We start from the raw sequence: 20,583 nt of genomic DNA, 5'->3' as shown, positions 1-20,583 counted from the left end.
AAAGATAGTTGTAGTACAGTGATAATATTGTTAATAGTGTTTGGGAATGCCAAATTTTCGGTCCGCTACCTGACGAAGGAGGTCCAAAAAAGTACGTAATCTATTTAAATTTACCATTCATCACTCATCGAATTTAACGCTTAGTTATTCAAAAAAAGTTAAGAACCACAAACACAATATTTCGTAGAGAAAAGTTCAGAAGCATGCAGGTCACATAGCCAACCTATTAGGACTGTATTAATAACAACCTCTTTGGTGGTCCGCGCTCACATTAAGTCCAAATTTGAAATTCGAACCTAATCCGCCAATGAATGGGTTTCTCTATGGTATAAGAGGACTTATACGAGCTATTTTTATCGCTTGCCAGGATAGTTTTTAGTCAATAAATCTTTATTATGCTATTGTCATAGTTCAAGGTACTGTTGAGTATGTATTAAGGATCGTATTGTAGGTACTCGGTACTGTGATACATACTGCATTATTTACCAACCTTTACTAAATAATAATCGATGATTTTTTAAATCCCACTTACCATGAAGGGTGTCAAATTTTATTTAGTATGAGGCCTTTTGGATATTTTATAGAATAAATAGGTTAAGTGCCAATTTCGCCATAGTCGGTTAGAGAATAACCAGGGATTATTGCTTCACTTTTGACACGTCTATCAAAAATTTAATATTGAGATGACGTATAATTGATGAATCTTTGTTTGGTCGATCTAACCGACTATGGAGAAATTGGAGCTAAAGGTAGGGGCCGGGTAAAAAACATACCTACCCACATCTCTACAAGATACTTACTTACCTCAATTAACAAAGCGATGGCGCCAACTGAACATAAAATGGATGCCCCAACAGGATTCGAACCCGTACTATCTACTAATACGGTAGCCTAATTACCTAATTACACCGACTAATGAGTCGGACAGCTGACGTCAATGTCTGTGTTCTTGTAAAAAAATACTGATAATTGGGTAGTTACTTAGTTACTTACTCTTTACCTCAAACTAGATAATGTAATTATTTTACTTAATCGCTATTGTAGAAATTGTAGATACGGGTGTTTCCATGAGAGGAAATATACAAACCATATCAAAGTATTTTTATCCGGTATTGAAAGTAAATAAATAATGAGACGTACCGTAAACACTACTAGTAAAATAAAAATAAACAACCCATGTGTAGTAGGAAATGCACCCTTAACTCAATAAGTATCTACTTACTTTAAACTGAACAAAAAAATGTATAAAAACTGTCCCTTTATAAATAATCAATTTCACAAAACGAAAAAAACTGCGTTTTTTTAACTCATCCAGGGTGTTAAAATTAGATTAAGTCAAACTTTATATTTAGAACGCTGGAATTGGGTCATTATCGTGGCGTCATCATCAGTAAAAGAAACATAGAGTCAACATTAACACGTTCATAAAAAAACACACACAAACATTAAACTACAGTTTAATTGCTAACAAAATGTAATTCTGATTTCTGAATCTGAACAGCCGCATTTCTGTATTTACTCCACAATAATAACTGATACAACTTTTTGATTTCATTTTGTGTCTGATCAGTATATATTGTGGTCAGTTTTAGTATGGTGCGCCCCTATTTACCACTGTGTACTTACAAATAATTATTTAATTATGTAGCTATATTTTCACATTCAGGCGTATCTAATTTTACGTTATAAATGATTTAGTTATTAACTTTTTAAAATCTTTTGTCACAATAATGTCTGGACGACGCGACGACGTCAGCTCAATAATATTAATACAATAATATCCGTCACAATATTAATATTCCTCGCAACATGCGTCAGATTGACAAATTGTTATTGCATAAAGAATCTATAAACATAATTATTTTCAATTTATTGTAATTCCATGATAAATTCATAAAATACAGTCAAATTTAATTTACATGAAAATACACCTATGACAGTTTACATTTTATAAATGTATATATTTTTTCCATTGCTTTATTATTTTTGTTTCAGTAAAGTTTCAATATAAATTGAGATTACTTTAAAAAACAAGTACCTACGCGCATTTATATGTATAAATATTAGGTCCCCATAATTTTTCAAAGACTTTAGAATTATCGACTGACGCCTTATGGTTTCCAAATTAAAAATAGTTTTTAAGGCTTCTCACCACGGAAAAATGTAACTTCAGCTTATTTAAAGGTGTTTATTATTTATCATTACATAACGATGCATTGGTCGGACTAATTAGATAGATAGATAATTCTTTATTGCACACACAAACAGAAATTACACAAGGAAATGTACAACATAGACGGTACAAATGGCGGCCTTATTACTAAGAGTTATTTCTTTCAGACTACCTCGGAGGAGAGAAATTATACAAGAAAAGGGGAAAGTGCAAAAAATTACAAACAGAAAATATGCAAGCAGAAAAATTACAATTTCTAATTTATTTCATTCCACAAGTACCTACCTACCTAACGGCCGATTAAAATTCACTTGTAGACTAGAGATAGATTTGATTTTCATATACTATAACTTTTACATCTACCTAGAGGTGTATTACTTAGTAAGTTCGTTCCCCATTAGCTTTCCAACAGAATCATTTTAAACTGGGGGCTTTGGCATTCTAGTTAATTTGTATTAATGTTTTTATTGAAGTTGAACCGATAATGCGATCCGCTCGGATCGTTCTCAATAGAATTAACTGTTTAAGTAACAATAAACCAGTTTCCGGTTTTCATTGACGTCAGAAATACGGAAAGTATCGGTTCAGTGACGTCATTGGGCAAAGAAAAAAAGAAATCATGTTTGTAATAAATAAGGGAAGGCTTATTAAAATATTAAATAGTTTTTTATAAACATGTTATTGATAAACATCGTAGATTTCTAAAGTTTTGCGGTTAATGTCCTTCTACACGAGCAGTTTTCTCATAAATTAACCGGCAGGTTTAACCAACTAAACGGAAAGATTAAGTGCCAATTTCACCATAGTGGGTTAGAGCATAACCAGGGATTATTGCTCGACTTTTGACACATCTGTCAAGAATTTAATATGGAGATGACGTATAATTGATCAACCTTTCCCTGGTTACGAGCTAACCGACTATGGAGAAATTGGAGCTTAAGAGAAATGTTTCAGGTGTCATCTGATGCAGTAGATGTCACTAGGTGGACGTTAGGTGACAAGCGTTCTAGGTACTGAATAAACTAGGCAGGCACTATTTATAAACAAAATGGTTAAAATTCTGCCATGTGAAGTAGAGTATATCCTATCAATTCCTATCATTAAACACATTGAGTAATTTTAGTAATATATATATTAAAATTATGTTCTCTTGTTTTTTTCAGGTAATTTTTGCAAGATGTCACCTGTCGGCAATTGGTAAGAATGCAATAATCGGGGATCAAGTCATGATCTAATCAGTATTCTTAATAAAAACTATTTAGGCGTAGACAGAAAAATCTAGGTACAATGTTTAATGAAAAGTTAGCTTTTCGGCTACGGGACCTTAAAAAAACGGATTATGGCACTTTAACGTGAAAAAGAAACACTTAAAATGTAAATTTTTTACCTTCCAATCCAAACTTCCTTACCCAAAAGTCTATCACCATTTGCAAACCTTAGTCTAAGCTTAAGCCTCACTGAGCTGTGGAACTAAAAAGGACATTCTAATTAGTGGAGTCGTCAACTTCCCTTTAAGGAGTTTCTAAAAGTGTTTAGCGGAATGTGAACAAAAAGCTCTTCAAGTTAGTAGCAGTATTATGTAAATAAGCCTCATTATTCACTGTGCACAAGGTTGCATTTATCATGATTGGTATATCGTCACTTATTAACCGACTACGCGATAGCAAAGGAGTATTGTTTAAAGGTCTGTGTGGGAGTTTTTCTATAAAAAAATACATTATAATCAGCCAATACCTACACTGTTGGACTAAAGAAGTTTTAGGTGGTAATTTTACTCAAAGCGCAAATTCTTATAATTGCCCTAAATATTTTTTGCCGGTTGATAGTAGGTAGGTGTATAGGACAAGGTATATCTTATCAACTAATAGACTTTTAGCGGCTGTTATATGCAGAGCGGTTGTTAGATTAAACAAACATACGCTTCCTTAAAGTAATTACTACCTATCTAAATATTTTTTAAATATCATAAGAATAGAATTTCGCAGTTTTTCGAGCACGGTGAAAAAATCATATCATTTTCAGGGATCAAATTTCAGAATAAACTATACTCTCAATGGACTTACGACATAATCATAGACAATGCAATAACAATCATTGATACATACGTGTTTGCGATGTGTCGTTTTCCTACACCATTTTTCAGAACCAATGATATGCGGGACGTTTTCATGACGTTTTGAGTTTGGCAGTTTTAGAGATGTCCGAGAGTAAAATCCTATCGACTTGTACCTATCGATATTTGTACGGGTCAATTTGTATGTGTCAGATTCAACACCGACATTGATGATCAGTTCATCTTGCAAACAATTTATCCGAAAATCAAATAGTCACAGTCCTGTAATATAATTCTTTTTGTTCTATCAACCAAACTCAAATGAATTACAAACTCACGACATTTCGAGTTTAAAAGAGCCTTTCTCGGCATTTTGACAAAAATAAAAAAAAATACAAAAAACAGACCCAAATTTTCCAACAACAATAAGATAATAAAACCATAAATTAAACTTTACTCAAATTATACGAAGGATATCGATGAACTACATGAAGGTAGATTATTAATATTATTGAGATAATAAAAAATTGTTTTTATTCTGAGAGGCGGCATGAGAGAGATATGCACTCTTATTAAAAAACATCATAATCATATAGTTTGTTTTAAAGCTGTTGATGAGAAAGTAAACAAGAAATACTATATACCTACCTACTTACTATAATACAATGTAAAAAATTCTAATATTTTATCGATTTCAGAACGTCGACTTTGATGTGTCCCATCTCTAGTACGTTCCATTTTACCAAAGTGTGTACTCAAGAAATATATAGTGCCACAAACTTATCTGTTCCGGTGAGAGTTCACATAAATTTCTAATATTTCTTAATTCTCTCGGATGTTAAGTTCTCCCGTAATGGTAATTTACCCTTGTGGTTTAAATAAATCCATCTAATCTATATCAATATATAATTTATTTGTGAGTAACGAGATATGCACCAATGTAATTCGTTCTCGCCGGATCAGATAAGTTTTTCGCACTATATTTTATCTGTGGTCGTTGTCAATAAAATTACAGATTTAACAATATTATTCATGCATAAAACGGAATTTTTTAAAGTGTCACCCATGTCTTAAACCCTGAAAAAGAGCGTAGAGTCTTGTATGACTGAAGTAACGTGTTAAAATGTCGTATCTAACTCACTTAGGTAACATCCTCAATTCATTCAATTTTCAAAGCCACTGACTGCGCTCTTCGTGAACTAGGGCAAGAGCAAAAGACTGGACAATAGTGGTCACTTCGTCACTTGTTCTGTAAATAAAACATTGTTAAGAAAAATATATTCTTAAGTAAATAGTTAACATTTTTTAGCCGTAATGTAATTGTGTTCTTATAATAATAATAATAATAATAATAATTTATTTAATGAATTAAATAACACAGATTTTAAGCCTAGTTACAGTCACTTAAAACTAAGTTTTAATATCTAGGTAATTAAAGTAATTATCTTACTTATACAAGTTATCATTTGTATGTTAACAGGACTTAAAATTTATAATAATAACTACTCACCCCTGATACCTGAACTAGGTGTTAACCTGTATCTCAGGCACCAGGTTTCTTCCAACAGGTGCATAAACAGAAGCTACCAATTACAAATTTATAAATGATAATATGTTTTTGTAATTAAGTTGACAAGGAAAAGGACAGCAAGTAATCATCAAAGCATAGTAGGTGCAAATTATAGTATAGGTATAAGTATTATATAATATTATAAGAGGTTTACGTTGGTAAAAAGTTTTATTTGACTATAACCAGAATATTCTCAGTACTGTCATAATTTAAGTCATTCAACCATGCAAACAAAGTTTTTTTACATTCTCTTCTCGTAAGGTCGTGTATTTTCAGCACGAGATTAATTTTGTTATAAAGGAATGTACCCATAAAAGGGAAAAATCTATTGGCAAAACTGGTTTTACGTGATTCAGGGTAAGGAAATAAAAAAGGTCTTCTCCTGTGTTGGGTCAAAGCTTTATTATAGCATATGAGTGAGTGTTTCCTAAGAATAGTTTGAGAGATAAATAGTTGTCGAACGCTCAATACTTTGTTCAATCGTTGGGAAAGTAAATGGACGAAATGTACTAACCTTCAGTATAGCTCTAACAGCTCTCTCAAGGTTTAAAAGAGTAGTCTTATATGTACCACCCCATGTTGTTATACAATATAAAATTAAAGACTGACATAGTGCGTAGTATACGGTTTTAATGACAGTAAACTTAGCAACGTGACGCAAGTTTTTGAAAATGTAAATAAGTTTGCGCACTTTGGAAGTCAAAAACTGTACATGGTCTTTAAAGTTGAGGTGTTTATCAATAATTACGCCCAGGTACTTGATATTGTCCGTTCTCAATAGAGATTTACAGTGGCATACAATATCATTATTATTGTTTTTGCAAGAGTGCGCTATCAGTTCTCCACGATCTGGTTGGGTAAGACCAGAGATGGAGAAGGTGATGTACTTAGTCTTGTCCGCATTTAGTGTCAGCACATTTTCATTTAACCAGTTACAGACTATATTAAAACCGGTTTGGGCCAGATGAAAAACCTCCTCCCAGGTGTCAGAGTTAAAACTTAAAACTGTATCATCCGCAAAAGATGAGACTCTGCCTTTGTACAATTTAAGTCGGCTGAGGTCATTTATGTACACCAAAAATAGGGTAGGACCTAAAATAATTTTTTGACCTTATGATAAAATAAGAAGTTAGAGAAAATACAATTAATAAGTATACCTACATACGGTCGTAAGTGCCATATAATATCATTATGTTAAGAAGGAATAGTGCATACGTTCACCACCAAGCCCAAGGATACAAAATACACAACACTGACTGGATTCGTAAAATATTTTGGTTGGCAGAGTAATGATCTAGTAGAATGTGAATTTTCCATGTTTATTTGCTGGCTCCATGTTAACATATTCACGGGAATGCTGTAATTTGACACATATTTGCTAGTTTTTGTCTAGTTTCTTCACACGTAGCATGCAATAGCGGTCAGTAAATGGAACAGGGGTTAAATTGTATATTTTTTTCTTACAAATCCAAAAAAAAATGCCACCACCTGCAGATTCAAAGACTTTGCTGGTACGTGGATAATAAATTTTAGTGAGTGCATTAAAAGAAAAAAAAACTCTTTAAATCCGGTTTAACGGGTATTTGACAGATGAATTAGGTAATTGACAGCGCTATGTTGGGTTGGATAGCTGGCATGGCTACCAAGTGCTGCAAATACTATTCGAATAGTACGTAAAAGATGAAATAACAAACGAACAGTTTGTAGTTGCAATTCTTATAACGCTATAATAAATATACCTACATATCTGAGAGCAGTTCTGAGTGATGATTTGATGACACTCGAATGCTCTGCGGTTAAAGTGTCGGCTTCCACTCAAGTTGAATGAGTAACACTCGGATTTGCGGTTAACCGCAGGCTGCATAGTAGCTGCATACGCATCCTTTGATAATGGCAGTGACAAAGGACCGATTCTGGAAAAAAAAAATATGATGAACTTGGGGACTACCCTCATAACTAATTAGAATATAAGTATTCTATATTTTGATAGATATCATTCGATCGGTACGTTTAATACCAAGGGCCACTTATTACCAAACGCTAAACGTATTTAAATCAAATTTTAAAAACATTTTCAACTAATTGACGGACGACTAAATTCGTTTAGCTTCAGTCGTGGTAAGCGCAAGAATTCGGCGAAACCGTGGTATTTCGTCAAGCAAATGTCCTTTTTAACCAACTTCGAAAAAAGTAGGAGGTTCTCAATTCATCTGTATGATTTTTAGGGTTCCGTAGCCAAAATGGCAAAAACGGAACCCTTATAGTTTCGTCATGTCCGTCTGTCCGTCTGTCCGTCTGTCCGTCTGTCACAGCCGATTTACTCGGAAACTATAAGTACTACAGTGATGAAATTTGATGGGAATATGTGTTGTATGAACCGCTACAAAAATATGACACTAAATAGTAAAAAAAAGAATTGGGGGTGGGGCCCCCCATACATGTAACTGAGGGATGAATTTTTTTTTTTCGATGTACATACCCGTGTGGGGTATCAATGGAAAGGTCTTTTAAAATGATATAAAGTTTTCTAAAAAACATTTTTCTTAAAGTGAACGGTTTTTGAGATATCAGCTCTCAAAGTCGTAAAAAGTATGTCCCCCCCCCCTCTATTTTTATAACTACGGGGTATAAAATTCTAAAAAAAAATAGAGGTGATGCATGCTAATTAACTCTTTCAACGATTTTTGGTTTGATCAAAGTATCTCTTATAGTTTTTGAGATAGGTTGATTTAACTGTAAATTATATTTGCTGCTACGGAACCCTTTGTGCGCGAGCCCGACTCGCACTTGGCCGGTTTTTTATTATTATTAAAGCCAAAGTGAAAAATACGTAAATTAAAATTAAGTTCTTGATCAAAGATTGAGACGGCAAACGGAGCCATATCATTCATTGCTCATCTTTTTTGTATTATTCAATGTAGGTACAAGAATACGCAATCAATTAGTATGGCTATCTCAATCGGCATCTGAAATAGATATATCGACAAAAAACTAACTCTAAGACGGGACCCAGCCCTTTTAGGGTAAACCTACCGGCGATATTAATAAAGATAAGATGAAATGTCTGATTTATTAGACGGATAAGTTAATGCGATTTGAGTTTTTCGCCCCACAAGTACTTAAGACTTGTAAATGTGTATAAATGTGACTGCTGGCTTAGATCATAGATGGGATATTTAGAGGCCTCTGTACATTCAAGTTTTATTATGTATGTGTACGTATGTTTATTTATGTACCTACTACTAAAGTTTTCAGTGTATGCAAAGACATGTTCAATTATGTTTCTTCTGCTTATAGAGCACAACTATTTCGTTCTATATCTTTTTTGAAAATCCTGTGCATTATTTTTAACAAATTGACTGATTAATTACTGTTAGTTGGTGCCGAGTTCCGACTACGACTTTAGGTGAAAATGCATGAAACTATTTTTGTTACTCTTTCACTGGAAAACGGCTGAACTAATTGGAATGAAACACCCTGAGGCACCCTGGATACACTCATAGCCTTGTAAAGATTATACTTTGTACGGAAAAATTTGATGAATTAGATTCAAATAAAGTTATGTACCTATCTACCTATCTTTTTAACAGAATAATATTGTTTTTTCGCTAACTGTGGTGAGTAATTCGTAATTCTGAGAGCGTTTGTACGCAATTGGCCCTTGACCCACTCGCGGCAAGTGACCAAAAACTAACTAACAGGATACTGAAATTACCATTCGGCCTTTGTACGTGGAGTTTTATTGAAAAAACTTGACCAATTTTCTTGTAACATTTTCTTAAATACCTATTAATATGTAATCAGCTAGTTTCTTTCAGCCTATTTTCTTCTAAGCTAGATCTTATTATAAGACAGCAAATTTTCGTTCAGTGATTTCAGTGTTGGTAGTTGGTACTTATCTAATAAAATTTGCTCATTATGTTGACTCTTGCCAATACAATACAGAAGGTTTATTACGCACTTTATTATTCACTTTACTTGAACCAAGAATTAAAAATACAAAACAGAAACTGCAAGCGGTGGTAGCTCAGTCGGGTGAGCGCCCGCTTCTCAATCAAGAGATGCGGGTTCGAATCCCGGCGCTGACATGTACCAATGAGTTCTTTTAACTTAAGTACAATGTATACCATCGCTCTTACGGTGAAGGAAAACATCGTGAGGAAACCTGCATATCTAGATCTAGCACATCTAGATATGTGAACCCACCAACCCGCAGTGGACCAGCGTGGTGGGAAATGGTCCAAGCTTAGGAAGGCAGTTTAGACCTTGGGGATATGCACAAAGGTTCCACTCGAGAGAGCCAGGTGCAGGTACTTACACCCCCACAGAGAATAGAATAGAATAGAATAGAATAGAAAGGTTAACTGGAAGAAAATGCTATTAGCATTAAGCTCGCCTATGTACCTACACGTAAAATTTGGTATATCAAAGAATTTTAAAGTAATAAAACTTAAAAATAAACAGTAGAAAGAAGCAACCTTATTGCTTAAATAGCAACGTCCACTTATAAATTTCCCCCCTGCATAGCTACAGTATGCCTGCGCACGCACAAACAATAATACGTCCATCTCAAGAGCGCCGGTGACGCACTTCGCGTCTTTGAACCACTCGCTAACGATGTAGCGTCTGTAGCCACAGCCTACAGGCTTCTTTATATACTTACTTGAACGTATATAATGTGATAAATATATTTTATATGCTAACCCTCAAATTCATAGACCGTATTGTAAATTTACAACAAGGTTAAAATTGACTTCGAAACACACGAGTTTCGACTCTTTACGTCAATCAAAAGGTTGAAATTTGTATATCACAATGTCAATTTTAAGCCTATTGTAATGTGTCCTAAAGTTCTATGAATGGACAACATTTCAAAAAACTAAAGCTGCTATAAATCGAAAACCATTTCGAGATTTAGCTCTCAAGGCCACAAAAAAAATGTTTTTGTATTTTTTGGATGTATAATTTTCGAGAAAATCATAAAATAGTTAAAAAGTGCTGATGACGTCATGCATCAGGTGCGATGCATTTTGATGATCAAAGCCTATAGATTTAAAAACAAAGTAACTGTCACTTCCATTTTTGATTGACGTTGACGTTTTATCGAGTCGTTGTTGTTTATTTGGGTCATTTTCATAAATTGTATTCTGACACTTTCTGACTATTTTTTTAATTTATCATATAAAATGGTTAGTACTTATTAAGAGATGACCTCTATTTAATATGTCCCAGAGCATGCCACCGCCTACACAGCTGAAAAAATGCTTCTGCTTATTTTTTTACATGATAAGTACCTACTTTGTATCATCAGAAATATCAATGTCATTTGAAAATGACCCATTTGTTGGTTGGCATGTAAACAAAGTTTAAATGTCACTTGTCAGTGTCATTTATGTTTTTTTTCGAGACTAAGGCAATAGACAAAAATAAAAATTGAGCCTAATATGTGATGTCACTTCCGGTTTTAAAATAATTAACTTTAAAGTTAAAAGTACCATGCAAAAATTAATATATATACAAAATAAAAAAATACGGGTCCTCTAATTTTTTATAACCTTTCCGAATAGCTAATAAAAATATAGGGTAAAGAAAATGAAATGTTGTCCATTTAGGGGTCAGTATATTATGTTACTAGATGTTACCCGGTCTTATTCCATTAAATTTTTTAAATGCAGTTTTTATTGATTCAATTTAGCTCTGTTACCCCATCTTAATAAATAATCCCATCTTGATAAGCTACCTTATTTAAGGTAGTTCCCACCGGTCCCAATTTATCTGTCCACCATATAGCAAGCATATAACAACGCGGACTCGGGTTAGCAAGTTTTTTTAATTTCAATTAAGTACAAACCACAGCAGTTAAGATACGGCCGCTCCCTACAAATTTCAATTTTACTCACATTTATTTAGGCATTTTAATACGTTTACGGTTTTTATAGAGCAGTCGTTAAGATAATTGTAAGTCAGATAAAAACTGAGCGTTTAGATTGAAATAAATTAACACCTTATTACGTATCCTTTGAAATTACTTTGACTTACGTTTTACGCAGCAGCGCTGCAGCCGCGCGACACTTAGCGACTAATTTGAAGGCGCCCATACAATACAATATACTTAATTATTTATTTATTTATTTATCGTATTATTATTATTATATTATTAAATATACTTAGACCTTCCTTGTAAAACTAAATTTATATTGTTTCAATCGTAGTTTTTCCCTATTTCGATAATGTTTTGTCATTTTGAGGATAATTTATCCTCATTTAGCGGCTGACGTAGGTTAATTATTAATATAGGTAATTATGTAAAGTTTTTTATTGGTATTAGTTTATCATTATTTATTTAATCAATAGAATTGCACAAGGTGTCCTAAATCAAATTATAAAACACATGATATAAAAATTTCCACTTGCAAAATGCCGACACCAAATCACCCCAATTTCTCAAACATTTAATATAATGAAAATAATATTTACGTTTTTAGTTGATAATATTCTGTAGCGCTGTAAAATGTACTTACAATATTGCAGACTTTTCACTTAGAAGATGTGACTCTGACAATACACTGTAGATACATTAAGATGTTATCATGAGATACTCGGCTGACATCAATTTAACAAAACTACCGATGTAGTTAGACACCATTTAGAGATGGATAAAAATAAATTTAAACTTCTCTCTGCGTCATTGGTTAATTAAAAGAGCCGCTCTGACACGTGATTCTGATTATTATGGATTTTTTAATCAAGATGTCTGATGGAATGTTCTTCATTTTACCTTTAATTTTACCACCTTCTATATTTAATACGAAATTTGTTTTAAATTACTTAGGCTCTTGACGCCAGATACTAAATTCTGTATCAATACGTCATCCAAGTACACACTTTTGCTACAACACATTTTTGTTATTGTTCATGTTTAAGGTTTGATGTACCACCATATCAATTTTGGTAAAATCTATGTAGAGCTCTTATCCAATCTCTTAAAAGTTTAATTACAAAACCAATTATAAAACCTGTGCATGATAGACAGATATTTCGTGGAACATCTACACACAAATAAAACCTACATATATGAATTGAATACCTCCTTTTTTTGGAAGTCAGTTCCTCGAGCTATTCTCCCTCTTCTGTAGACATGATACAAGCAATAAAAGCGCAGTAGAAGTTGATTTTGTTTGTGGGTCAAATGCCCAGTCCCAGTTGAAACAGCACCTCTAGAACAATAGTTGAGAACTAGTCTCGTTCTCACAGGACCAATTGTTGATCATCCTTTGTATTTGTTGTTTGCTTGTGGCAGCAAATTATATGTTTCTAACACATAATTGTCATAATTCATACTCTACAAGTCTACAGTCTACAAGACATTATATATTATGGTATTGTAGTTATTTATGTAATGTCCAACCTTATGACTGCATGATATTCTTTACATAGCATCTTAATTAAGCTTTTTGTTTATAAGGCTGCTGCTTACGTGTTTAGGTACGGAATTAGATCCTTTTTTAGATCATCTACGTAAGTGTTCTGTATTTTTTACAACATTTCATCCTTAGTAGTGTTGTTTGTTACTAAGAATAGCTATTAATAATATTGTTTTTGTCGTAACTAAGTGGGTACATTTATTTATCAATAGCTCATTACTACTGACCGCCTTGGACATTGACGTGCGTTGCTTCAAAGTTTTTTGCAATAATTATGCTTGACTAGAGTATTATAGCAGAAAAAAATGAACATTTCCATTACTCATGAATACCTACTCTGTTACCCGAAAAGCGGGTGGAAAGTAGATATTTTCCTCCCTAGTGGTAAACATGTAGGTATTTACATCTTGTACATAGGATACATAAAATGTGTCGTTGTTAATTAATATATTAAGCGGTCGTGATTCATGAAAGACCTTTCAACCATTCATATAAAATATATTTATCATTATCGCAGCGGGTTTTAACTTCAGTAAAGTTTTATATAGAAGTCCATGCAAAGTGAATCTATGTAGGTACTGTTACTTAAGCATAATGTTTCCATATATTTTCTTGCTAAAATAAATAAGTGCCTACGTGAATATACTAGAAGTAAGTATAAAATTAAATGGATTAATCTCCTCGATAATAATGTGACGTATTTTTACGTTAATTGATATAAATAACGAACGCAATTAGAAATTACAGTAGGCATTTGATGTATTTTAGTCGAAGGTAATTAAGTTTTTTCTCAGAATCTCTCCTTTTTAATGAGTCATTGTAATTTTCTGCCAAATTTCCGTTTATGTAATAGGTAAATACAGAATGATTTTAGTCAGGGTTTCCATATGCAAAACAATACAATGACGCAAAATTTCAGCATAGCATAATAAGGTATGCTATGTATCAACAATATCAACATGGTTACATAGCATATACCTGATCATCAAACAAAAGAGCATCAGCAAACCTTGCGCAGAGGTTCAGGAGAGGAGCCTGATGTATCAACTGTGCCATATGTCCAGCTAAACAGTCAGCTATTGGGGGTCACTCTTTAAAACGACGAACGAACGAACGAAAATTGACACGCAATCGGCTCGCTTATTATAACGAGATAGAGTCGTGGTTAGCTCTACAGTTTTCTTTTTTCGAAGCCGTCAATTAAGAGTGGCGTCCTGATGATACTCTAATCTAAATGACCAACCCTAGACCAGCTCTATAAGGTTTGTCACCGATACGCCATGAAGAAGAAGCTATACCCTTTAGTGAAAGTATTTTATCACGCAACATTCAAATAACATAATTTCTTTCAACTTTCTCAATAATTACATTAATTATGTGAAAATGCACGTACTATTACTATAACAGTCAACGGCCTACGCCTTCCAAACACGAATTGGACCAATCGGCGCGGTTTTCTCTGAATTACCACGTCCCATTGACGTCATTATTATAGCGACTCGAGTCCATATTTTAACGACCAATGTGAGTCAGTTCATAGATAGTAAGGTTTATATTGGCAAATAATTGTTTGCTCCACTCAGTAGTAAACTACTTGTTGACCTGACGACTTCTCTGTTGACTTTCACATCTTTTTTTAACGAAAGTTCCTTTCGATCTCTGAGGCCCTAGTACTTTTTAACGTCATCATTTGAAAAAACTTGTATGATTATATAATAAATACGTAGTGTTGTGCGTATTGTACGTAGTGTGAAAATAACAATATAGTGTAAAGTGATCTGGTATCGGTTTCGCATGATGTATTCAGCCACACTCATGTTGAACATAGAGGATTTCATGGACGTTGTGTATTGCGTGTATGTCACCAGTCACAAGGAGGTGAGTTCCTTTCGAATCATCGAAATCTGCATCATCATCAAATGATCGGCAATCCTGGACATATACCCCTCCAAAGAAGTGATACAATTTATGTGTTTTTAGGATTACTTCATCAACCATTGTGTGTATGGTACCAATTAAAAAAAAAACTTATGGTGTGGAATGCTTTATAACCTTTCAGTTTTTGATCTGAGCCCTTGAGACGCTTCGGTCTAAAACACTAGATCGTGTCGAGCTGTTTGTCACCGTGTCAAAGAATCTGCCAGACTAGCACCAGTCCACTCACTTGTTTCAGTGATCGAGTAGAACTAGAATGCATGTGGCTACAGCCGAGATACGAAATGAAAGACATTTGTTATATTTTTATCAATGAGGTATACATATAAATAAATAGAAAGTAGGTAGCGATATACGAAATTTAAAGAACCTACCTGCATCAAAAATAGTACTAATAGTATAGTTGTCTAATACTTTACATTTACCTCCATCTCAACTAGTATTCCCAGATACCTACATTTTACGACCGAAACACTAAATTAACTGAGTCATATCAAACATAAAATTTTACCATAAAAGGGATTGAATTCTTTGCACCTTACTGTTGCCACATTCTTGCAACGTCATCTAACCGGTTCCAAGAAATAGACCACTGCAATTTTTGTCCCACTGACGTAGTTGGGTTGCACATAATTGCAAGTAGCTCTTAAGTACACGACGTCATCATTACTATTATTATATGCTGCTCTAGGTCCTTCATTACAATACATGTGGAATGCGTATTTTATACTTGGGAATAGAAAATATTATACATTTTGTCACAGGAAAAACTTAATGGAAACTTGAAATGAAAGAAAGAAAGAAAATACATTGATTTCACACACACACACGGAAACAACACAAACATAAATAATAAAACAAATAAAGAGAGAAATGACATTTGTAATTTTAATTCCAACTAAACCTATCATGATTTACTAAGTATGAAACTTAAGTTGAATATAATATAACATGAACTATAGATCATAATTTTATTAGAGAGGCTTCTTATAAACGGTTGCCTGGTGCGGTACCAAAGGTTTAAAGCTATTGCTTACCGACTTTTTGTGCTATTTTATTTATAAGTTGACATATTGCAATGTTTTCTTTAATAATGGTGCAAAATAGAGAGTATTCTATTCTAAACGTAAGGCTTTTGATGAAATAAGCTTTTCGAAACAATTACCCGACAACTTCTACTAAACTTTCCCAACCCAATTTTACCCTTCGATCCCGTTCAACCCCTCTAACCCTTTTACCCTCTTCTTTCCAGCAATCCGAGAGATGGCGCAAGCTCCGCAACATCGTGCAGTGGACGCCCTTCTTCCAGACGTACAAGAAGCAGCGGTACCCGTGGGTGCAGCTGGCAGGGCACCAGGGCAACTTCAAGGCAGGGCCGGACCAGGGCACGATATTGAAGAAACTCAGCTCGCAGGAGGAGCGGTGTTTTCAGGTTAGTTGGAGCTGTTTATTTTACACCACCGACAAAAAGAGGGGTGTTGTAAGTTTAGCGTGTTTGTGTATCTGTCTGTAGAAACGTAGCTCCAAAACGGCTGAACCAATTTTTGATATTTTTTAAGGTCATAGGTAATCCCAAGTGTTTTTAGCCATGTCTCATGAAAATCTGTTCAGCCGTTCAAAATTTATGCAACTTTAGGTTTTTAACGTTGGTTTGGTTATAAGGCTTTAAGTGTTTTCTGTCGGAAACATTCTTTAAACATAATATTAGTTCATATGATACGAAAAACTGAATGGTGTGAATGTGATCAGAGTAAGCGCTTTATTCGTGGATTTCAGGAAATAATTTGGTACCTTAATATTACTTGCCCCCTTTTGGTTTTTAATTACGTTAGTTTGTACGTAATTGTAAATATGCTTGCGGTGAAAATACCGAACGGATGTTTACCTAATAACAGGAAAAAGTATGAAATTGCAAAGTTGGTAAATTATGTAAGTACGTCATTTCAGTCATTGGAATACTGATGAATCTGGAATTTTCTTGCGAAAAGAACGACATCGGTTATTTTAAAACTATGTATATGTACCAACCACCATATACATTGTGTAAATAAATATAACAAGGTTTTCTTGTAAGATTTTTCGCTGAGACGTCTTTTTGGATAAAAAGTGTTCTTGACTTTGCCGTTTCATCTAACACAGGTACAGTCTGCCATGCATGTATCGGACCTCCCTAAGTAATTTAATATGTGTTTACGTTGCTGAGAATCGTCAACCTCTTTAACAACAGCCGTCAGACAATAACTCTGATTTAGATATTAGTTTCATAGCTCAGAAGTAAATATTGAAAATGTGTTCACATACCTAAATCAAGGGGGTCAGATATCTGCTTGGCATATTTTACCATGCGAAGCAATTCTAATTAATGATTACACAAATGTTTAGAAATTATTTCATGATATGCCGAGTCAGTCTTAGGATGTGCGTCATTCTTTTGTTTTTTTTTTGCAATGTACCTAGACTATTAGTTCGTTGAACTTTTTGATGAATGATTCACAATATATTGTGTAATTATTTAACAAATTAGGTGTGACTGGTAGGAATTGCTCTTTGATTTAGCCTAACATACCAAATCAACATTTTGATTTATTTCATTTTAAGTTACAATGTTGCATGAACCTAACAATGATTTTATTTTTTATTTCAGTTGCTGATGAAAGACGTGTTAAGGCCGTTTGTTCCTGAATACAAGGGACAAGTTACGTGCGATGATGGAGAATGTATCCTTTTCACAAATATAAACATCTATGTATATAGTATAACTGTACAAAATATGTTGCAAAAGTGGTATACTAAGCCGAAAGGTGGTGACTCAGGGGTCAATCTGAACCACATTTGTTCTAGGATTTTTGGAAATTCGTGAATAAAACTTTTGCATAAAGTCACGTCACCGTCAAGAACTTTCTAAGAAGAAGCAACTTTTTCTTTAATAGTGCCTGACTTATCTTTCCTTTTATGTGCTTTCCCAAGGTCATTCAAGTGCAAAGAAAAAAAAACATTAATTTATTTTAACTGACCTGATAATGGACCTTCCACCGATTTCTAGTATCCGTAACCACTACCATAAACTTACACTTTCTCAATTTTTCACAAAATAAACCCACTAGTTCACCACACGATCAATTCCAACCAGTATTCCCTTGACCACCTCCCCTCAGTATACCTTCAGCTTCAGGACCTGCTCAGCAGCTTCGACTGTCCGTGCGTGATGGACTGCAAGGTGGGGGTCAGGACCTACCTGGAGGAGGAACTGGCTAAGGCCAAGGAGAAGACTAAGCTGAGAAAGGTAGGTTTACTTTTATTAAAAAACTAGCTGTTCCCGCGAGCTTCGCTTCACCTTAAAAAGTTTTCCGGTGGGAATTCCGGGATAAAAAGTAGCCTATGTTCTTTCTCACGGTCTAGACCATATGAATACCAAATTTCATTCAAATCCGTTCAGTACTTTTGTCGTGAAAGAGTAACAGACAGACAGACAGACACAGTTCCTTTCGCATTTATAATATTAGTAAGGATATTCAGTTTATCGAACTTGTATAGAGGTACAGCGGTTTTTCAAAAGATGAAAGTAGGTGAACTCTGGGAGTCATAATGAACAACTTTTGAAAAATCGTGGAAAAAGACAAGTTCCCATAACAAAAAGTCACGTGACTAATAAAGATGGAGAAGCAAAATGTTATTCTTCGATCATCTACTACGATATTCTACGTCCCTAATAATACTACGTACGAATACTCCAACCTTAAATGTTATCGTCTAACGAATGCGATCAAGCCATGATTATAAACAATATTGCAGAAATAAATAATTCATTTACGTCAATAGTACATATTTCAATTTATCGTACGTTCAACTTACCAAGATCTAAGGTTGTAATCATAAATGAAAATAACCGCTATGTTACTGGCAATAAAAACCATAATTACGATCACTTAACATACATCTGTAACCTTTATCTGTATCAGAAATAGAACTGTTTTATTATTACAATGGAATTACTTGAAAATTATAATTTTATCGCTTCTTTCACCTTTTTTTAACCTCATGATATATCAGCATTTTAAAAAGTTATGACGTCAAACGTAACATTATTACATTCAGCAAAAGATTATGTGTATTGGTTAATGTTTACAATAATTATAGATAAAACTAATATTTCAACATTCTGAAATAGGGACTCGTGTTTGTAGACTAGAATAGAAACATTCGTACCTATAACTGGCTTTAATACAAAATTCTTGAGATAGAAAAATTGTGATATGGACAATAATTATGCACACATTCCAATTATAATCTAAAAACAAACTTTGTATTTGTGAACTGGTCTCATAAGATATCTAAAAATACAAAACTGGAAGAAGTGCGTAGAAAATACCAGTTACACGGGCCCATTTTGATCTAAATATACCATAATAATAATATGGTGGTGGTAGTAATAAAGCTATAGCAAAGTGGTATACTTGGATATAAGATAAATAAAAGTTGCTTAGCTTTTAAATAAATGCGTAATTTGAAGTTAAGGTTTGGACTATGACTAAGTGTATAACGCACTTAGTCATAGGTACGGTCATGTCATGTGCAGAGAAACCTGACCCCCTTCTTAATGTAACAATGCTTCTGAGAGGGGTTAGATTTCTCTGCCTTGTACTTATTAAATTTTTAAGTACCACAATAAGGCGTTCCTAGTTAGCAAACTGTACGCCGCCAAACTAAGTTCGGCTTAGTATGAGAGTTTACTGCATTAAAATTTTCAGACTGGCTAAAATCGAATATTTTCTTTGAAATTTCAGGACATGTACGAAAAAATGATCCAAATCGACCAAAAGGCGCCGACGGAAGAGGAACACAGGAGCAAAGGTGTGACGAAGCCTCGATACATGATCTGGAGAGAGACCATCAGCTCTACTTCTACCCTCGGCTTCAGGATCGACGGAGTCAAGAAGGGAGATGGCACCAGCTCTAAAGACTTCAAGACTACGAAGACTAAGGAGCAAATTTCTGAAGCCTTTAAAGAATTCACGGCAGGATTCCCTAATGCTGTGGTAAGTTTTAAAATGCTTTTAAATAACTGATCTACCTATAATTCTAAAGGATATCGCCATCGAATTTAAAATAAGTAGTGTTAAAACATTTAAAATATGATTTATTTGAAGAAAATATACCTACATGCCTAACATGATTAACTGCACAATGATATCTACTTATGCCTTTTTCAAACGATGTGTGTGTAAATTATACTAAACTTTTATGTGTATGTGTACAAATAAAGAATATTCTATCTATCTATCTATCTAAACAGTAGTAGTCTTACGACAAAACTATTAGACATAGGTACATGCGATAGACAAAAGTCTAGCATTGCCTTATATCCATCAGATGATCAAAGCCGTAAAAAGCAGGCAGGTTTTAACCATCAGTAGGTTTTTTCATGTAA

The 20,583-nt window shown here is 33.9% G+C and overlaps 1 protein-coding gene across 2 annotated transcripts in view; it reads left to right on the top strand.

Moving 5' to 3' along the window:
- The window catches only part of LOC105390904 (inositol-trisphosphate 3-kinase A), a 40,299-nt gene that overhangs the window by 18,726 nt on the left and 990 nt on the right, over positions 1–20,583 (top strand). For both annotated transcript variants that reach the window (XM_048627452.1, XM_038114065.2), the window contains exons 2-5: positions 16,408–16,587; positions 17,800–17,872; positions 18,311–18,438; positions 19,940–20,191. In XM_048627452.1, coding sequence (XP_048483409.1) covers positions 16,408–16,587; positions 17,800–17,872; positions 18,311–18,438; positions 19,940–20,191 — 633 coding nt within the window. The remainder of the gene's footprint in view (positions 1–16,407; positions 16,588–17,799; positions 17,873–18,310; positions 18,439–19,939; positions 20,192–20,583) is intronic.

Source organism: Plutella xylostella, chromosome 18 (genome assembly GCF_932276165.1).
Source record: "Plutella xylostella chromosome 18, ilPluXylo3.1, whole genome shotgun sequence".
NCBI classification, from domain to species: domain Eukaryota; kingdom Metazoa; phylum Arthropoda; class Insecta; order Lepidoptera; family Plutellidae; genus Plutella; species Plutella xylostella.
Note: the sequence above shows the minus strand (reverse complement) of the source record. Positions and strands in the feature narration are given on the sequence as shown.